The following is a 6,481-nucleotide window of genomic DNA, read 5'->3' on the forward strand; positions in this document are numbered from 1 at the left end:
TGTAAATTCAATTGGTTGGGTAAATTCAATTATACATTAAGTTCCTAAGGTTAGGGGAGGGGGCATGCGAGAATACAAACATACATAAAGGGAGGGGGGGGGAGATTTGGACGAAAACTGAATCTAGAATTTTAATTGTGAGCGTCATTACCAGTTATTAATGTTTTTAGGTGCACACCAAGTTCGTGCTCGGGGGCTATGAATGGATTACCTTCAGGTAAGATATAATTAATTTTAGGGTTAAATATAGATAGATAGATATTTCGGCTAGCATCACAATAATTACAATTTTAATTTTATAATTTACTAGCTGAAGGGCCCGGCGTTGCACATGGAAAAAAAATTTGAAAAAAATTTGAAATTTAAGGAAGAAAAAATTTTAAATTTAATTTTTAATTTTTTTAGCCTTTAACACCCCCTGGCTACCCATGAGTGTCCACAAAAAAAATCAGCCCAATCGGTCCAGCCGTTTGGCAGGCTGTACGCAACATATATGTGAGAATCGTGTTTTATTATATAGATAGATAGATAGATAACCAAACAGTCACTAGCCAGGGCTACAGCCTAACCATTTATACATTGTATTGTAAACTGTACATTTCCCCCTAAATACCGTTTACAGTCCCTTTAATACTGGTTTGTTTAGAGAGTTCGGGGATATAGCGGAGAAGTTTGGAAGAGGACTCAGAGAAATTGGAATACAGTGAGTACTTAGATTTATACTAAAGGGAGTGATATATTATCATGTATTAAAGGGAGTGATATATTATCATGTATTAAAGGGAGTGATATATTATCATGTATTAAAGGGAGTGTTCTATTATCATGTATCAAAGGGATTAAACTATGCTCATATACTAAAGGGAGTGATCAATGACCTTGTACTGAAGAAAGTGATCAATGATCATGGCATTATTACTGATTACTGTTCAATGGGGGTCAGGGCACAGTTTAGCATCTACGGTGTTATGAGTGATAGATTCCATTCTTTTTGTATTTCTGATGTACTTATTCAATAGATTATATACTGTCAATCAAATAGATTCTAGTACAATAGATGGCAACGTAGAAGATGTACATTCGCAGACAGCAGTATTCTGACGTCACAAGTGTCAATTCAGTTTTTGTGTCCAAAAAAATTGTCAATAATAGTGCTAATTTTAGAATAAAGTGCTTCATCTTACAGTAAAATAAATGCAATTTTATGTTTTCTTGGTTTTCTGTTTTTACACTTTTTTATATAATCTTGGAAAACATGTCAACTAAAATTTTGTTTTCCTTGTTATATTTGACACTTGTGACGTCGTGTATACTCAATCCATTTCTCTGTTGCCACCTATTGTACTTGATACTCTATTTATTGTAAATGAGGTGTAAATACATGCAGATTTAACAAATTCTCATTTATTTGGCAAGAAACAGACGGATATAGGATACAGTCAGATACAGCCAGCAGCGGAAAAATAAGGACGGATTTAGACACATTTAGTCAGATACAGTCACAGAAATAGGCAGAAAACGGCAAATAAAAAAGAAACAGAGAAAAACCGCTAGAAAAAAGGAAGAAAAAGTCAGAACCAAACAGAAACAGATAGAAACAGACAGAATCAGACAGAAACAGGTAGAAACAGACAGAAACGGACAGAAACGGACAGAAACAGACAGAAACAGACAGAAACAGACAGAAACAGACAGAAACAGACAGAAACAGACAGAAACAGATAGAAACAGACAGAAACAGACAGAAACAGACAGAAACAGACAGAAACAGACAGAAACAGACAGAAACAGATAGAAACAGGTAGAAACAGGGAGAAACAGACAGAAACAGGTAGAAACAGGTAGAAACAGGCGGAAACAGACAGAAACAGACAGAAACAGACTGAAACAGGTAGAAACAAACAGAAACAGATAGAAACAGACAGAAACAGACTGAAACAGACAGAAACAGACAGAAACCGGTAGAAACAGACAGAAACAGACTAAAACAGACAGTAACAGGTAGAAACAGAATAAAGCAATGTATTTCTTTTGTCTAAACTGATTTTATTTGAATTTCACAATGAGTTTATCCTTTAAACAAGATTTTACAATAATTAAATAAATTAAGTTATTTTTATAAAGCCCCGACTAAATTGAAGTTGCGGGGAGGCGGTTGGCCAAATCCTTGCTGGGGTCCTTGTCCAAAGTTTCTGGGTGGAGCAAAGTTGGGGTTAGGTAGGGGAGCTGGAGCAAAGTTAGGGTTAGGAAGGGGAGCACGAACTTGACCTGGAGCAAAGTTAGGCCTAGGTAGGGGAGCAAACAGAGTACTGCAGTTTCTGGGAGTAGTGTAAACAGCTCCCCATGTCCTCCCAGAAACTCCTGCAGTACACTTTTTTTGTAAACAAAGATAAGAAGGTTCTTGATTTATCTTTCTTGGGGAAACATATGTACCCAATTTTAGATAACGCCATTTTTGTACACATCGGCTTTACAGGCACTTCTCTTGTAACATAATTAGCTTTAAACTTTTAATTTTAGTAGCCACCATTTTATCGTATCTTAAACAATTTTACCAAATTTAATTGATAGATTTTCAAAAATAATTATCTTTTAAATATTTGAGTTGTGCATATTTGTACAATGTATGTATTGAATTGACACAAGTTGCATGCTTAGTAAAAACATACTTAAAGGGACAGTAGGCGTAATTTTAAGAGATCCTTCATTTAAAGTATCATGACCGATTCACAACGATACTCTTCAAATCTATGTCTGTTTAAAGATGAATGAGATATCCTTGTTTTTCTCTCGAAAGAGTGATTATTTTCAAATGTGGTTACTCAACAAAAGTTACTTGCGGATTTATACTGCAGAGACAATGGAGGAAATTGTCAGAATTAAACTAGCTTGAAGATTGAAAAACGATTATTTCTTCCTCATTGGTTACACAGATTGAGGATAAGGCCACTCTGTAAATGGAACACCACTTGAAATTACGTCTACAGTCTCTTTAAAACATCTGTTTTCAACTATTCTATTTGATTATATTTAAATGCTTTTTACCTTCATGCTAGTTCCACAGTTAATGAACAACTTGCTCATCCCTAGAACTAGATTCTCCTTTTATACTAAAATCAGACGCCGGGAAAACTAAACTGGCCCCAGGCGCATAGTTTGCCATGCAATATTAGGCGCCATGCGCTTAACTAAGGGGGGAGACAAATTAAATAAAATTCTTAAATTTCACTTTTTTTTTTAATGGTTTAAAGAAAGTTTATTATTAACGTGAAAAGACATTTGTGTTAATATTGACCCCTGAAAGTTGTGAATACATAATCCTGTATCGGTCACTGAGCTTCTATGTAATTGGCATCATTAAACATAAGTAAATATTGATCACAGTTTTTTGTTGAAAAATAATAATTTCAAAGATGCACTTTNGGTATTTATAGCATTGTATTGGTAGCTGTATTTCGATAGCTACGCTTGTGTCCTTGTGTGGCATTTGGAGCCTTGGATTCAGTCCTAATTGAGTTTGATATAGTTATTGATAGCTAAACTTGTGTCCTTATTGGCATTTAGAGCCTGGGATTCAGTCCTGGTTGAGTTAGATAGCGGACGGATTGGACCTGGATTGAAACGTTCGAGAACGTTATGGAATATGTGTTTACTACAAACAAAGGTTTAAACCTTTGTTAATTGAACATGGCACTCGTGGCCATAAAGCCGGTTTCTGTTGGTTTTAAAATAAAAAAGTACATATTTTTTTACTAGTCATACAGTTTAGAGTGTGAACGTTTCTTTTCTGAAAGTATATAAATGAACAGTGAACAGTGTACAGTGAACAGTGAACAGTGAACAGTGAACAGTGAACAGTGAACAGTGAACAGGGAACAGGGAACAGGGAACATGGAACAGGGAACATGGAACAGGGAACAGTGAACTGTGAACAGTGAACAGTGAACAGGGAACAGGGAACAGGGTACACTGTACAGTTCATCAAAATATAGGCATGTAGAAATATTTGAAACCTAAAAATGCGTCGGGATCAAATTGGCTGAAAATTTAGTTGCGAAGCTTCGTAAAATTTTTAGTTACTAACTATTTGTCTATTATCAATAGTATCTTAGATAGTATCTAGGAATCTAATGAAGTATTTATGACAGTTGAAACACAGGAAGAGGCGTATTCAGAAGGAGGTCTAAGGGGGTTCAGTCCCCGCTTGGATTATTGAAATCTAGTTTTTTAACCCCCCATTTGGTGCTGAAACACACTCGCCCCCTATAAAGAAATTTTTTTGAGCCCCCGCACTCCCGGTCACGTCAAAAATTTCTGTATACGTCCCTGAACACAGGGCATTGTTCCTTAATGGCAATCTATATAAACTAGGCTTCCTGTAAGTAATTTTAGCTTTTAAGTGATGCTCTGAAATTCGGCCATTTAAAATCATTTTCCAATTTTGGTGGATTTTTTAGGAATTTTTTTCAATTTTGATGTTCTATAAACCTTCCTTAGGGTCATGTGAGGTCTTAAATAAAATTTGGTCCCGATTTGGTTCAGATGTTTGACGTTTTTTGGATAATAAATCGGTCAAGGGGTTTGGGCTATGTACGCCTTCCCACAGGTACAATTTATTTATCTACAGGAGTAATTAAGTGTCAGTGCATGGCAGGAAATGAGGGGCCTCTTTGAGAAATAATTCCACGCTTGGGGCCATTCTTCATTCACGTTTGGGGCCATTCCAATATTCGACATAGTTTTACGCTAAATGAAACTATCGAACGGTATAGAACTATTTAATACAATAAAGGCTGTGGGTGGGTGGGTGTGGGGGTACGAATTTATTAATAGAGCTNCCCCCCCCCCTCCCCAATCTTTTAGGGTTAAAATTGATTTTAAAACTTGATTTTATTTTCTTAATTTCTCTTTTTAGGGGGGTTAACTTCCACCACCAGGGAGTTGAATCAAATTTTTTTTCGCTGAACCTCCAGTTTGCCCCTGGAGGTGGACCGTCTGATGCAGAGAAAAAAAACTAGACTTTTAGACTCAAGTTTTGACTTGCATAGTCCAATAAACATGAGCCGCAGCTATTGTGCAGTGTAATCAGACTCATTTCACTTAAAAACTGATTTTATTAGTTACTAATAGAGCTTTTTAAGAGATCTTTGCTGTCATGAAGAGCATTTAAAAAAAAAATACTTCAAAGACTTGTTTTTAAAATATTTAATTTCAGCCATTTTCTGAGTAGTTTGTTTTTGCAACGTCATTGCTTGAATTTTTCAAATTTTAAAAGGGATCAGTAGGCTTTCTTTGATAACATCAAATCCCAATCTACATAAAATCCCAATCTACATAAAAAAATCTTTTACTAAAATATATTTTACTTTGAAGTTAATTTTACTNTCCCATTAACATGGTGGGGCATGCCTGATTTAGTATGGTACCCTTTAAACTTTTTTCTGTGCAACAGAAAATGTAATTGAAAAAATTCAGCCCTTTTTGAGATGGAAACACTATAATATTTTCCCACTGTTGGTTGGTCCCGTTTTGAATCTTCCATTCCCCTGTTTAATGGCGGGTCACGTTTATAGTTGCTTGAATAATCTATAAATATAAAGTTAAACTGTTTGTTTGTTTGTTTTGATGTCTGACTAATAAACCCCTGGACCAATTTGTCTCAAACTTTGCTCGGGGAACTGAGCTTGGTTTTGAGATTCTAAGTGGACTGGGTCAACTTTTATAGGTCAACAAATTGCTAAATTTGTAATTTAAGACCAAGGCGGGTAAACGGAGGGAGTAACTATGAGTAGTAGTAGTTGGCCGTTTACGTTCCGGAACTTTCTCTTTCTTGTGCTTTGGTTTCTGTTTTCTAGAACTGTATTCCGAAATTCCGGAAATGTTCGAACTTGAAATTTCTGTAGGAGGATTTTCTGGTTTATCTCTTTGCGTAGTTTCCGCAAGAGCAGTTTCTGGATGTATGTTGTTGGCATATTTTCAAATTTTTCCTTCCAACGGCGGCCCGTCGTCATCACTTTCGTCCGTTAGACGATCTTTGATAGTCTCTCGTTGACTCAGAATATTGACTCAGGTTTCGTAGGCACTGTCTAAAATTTCTTGAATATCCGGAGGTATTTCTCGACTGTTTTCAATCATATCCTCATCATCACAAATATGAAAGTTCAATTCCTCTTTATCCCTTATCTTCTTCTTCATCCTTCAGTATAGTTTCCTTATTTGGAACTCTGTCCCTGCAATTATGAACTAATATGATTTCTAAATGACTAATGATAAATCATATTTTAGACCTAAGGCTCGGTTAGTTTTGTTCTCTGAAACTCGGACTGAGTGGCTACTTGCCACCTACGGGGGCTTTCAGGTGATAATAACACTGGACTTTTTGCCAAGGTTTCGGACTTGATTTTTTAACCAAGGTCTATACTTGTATACTTGTATACTTATCTACTATACCTGTATACTTGTCTACTATACCTGTATACTT

General features: G+C 35.9%; 1 protein-coding gene and 1 long non-coding RNA gene across 2 annotated transcripts; one reads left to right on the forward strand and one right to left on the reverse strand.

Moving 5' to 3' along the window:
• Positions 1 to 165: 165 nt before the first annotated feature.
• Positions 166 to 6,360, forward strand: LOC111714856 (uncharacterized). Its single transcript, XR_002768101.1, has 3 exons — positions 166 to 217; positions 647 to 703; positions 6,286 to 6,360. It is a non-coding gene; the product is annotated as an uncharacterized LOC111714856 (long non-coding RNA).
• Positions 1,953 to 2,299, reverse strand: LOC111714855 (tetra-peptide repeat homeobox protein 1; the record flags this gene model as incomplete). The annotated part of the gene is given in 1 exon segment (XM_023490067.1): positions 1,953 to 2,299. A coding segment is annotated over 1 exon segment (183 nt), but the record flags the coding sequence as incomplete, so codon positions are not given.
• Positions 6,361 to 6,481: the final 121 nt, after the last annotated feature.

This window comes from Eurytemora carolleeae, unplaced genomic scaffold, assembly GCF_000591075.1.
Source record: "Eurytemora carolleeae unplaced genomic scaffold, Eaff_2.0 scaffold1619, whole genome shotgun sequence".
NCBI classification, from domain to species: Eukaryota; Metazoa; Arthropoda; class Copepoda; order Calanoida; family Temoridae; genus Eurytemora; species Eurytemora carolleeae.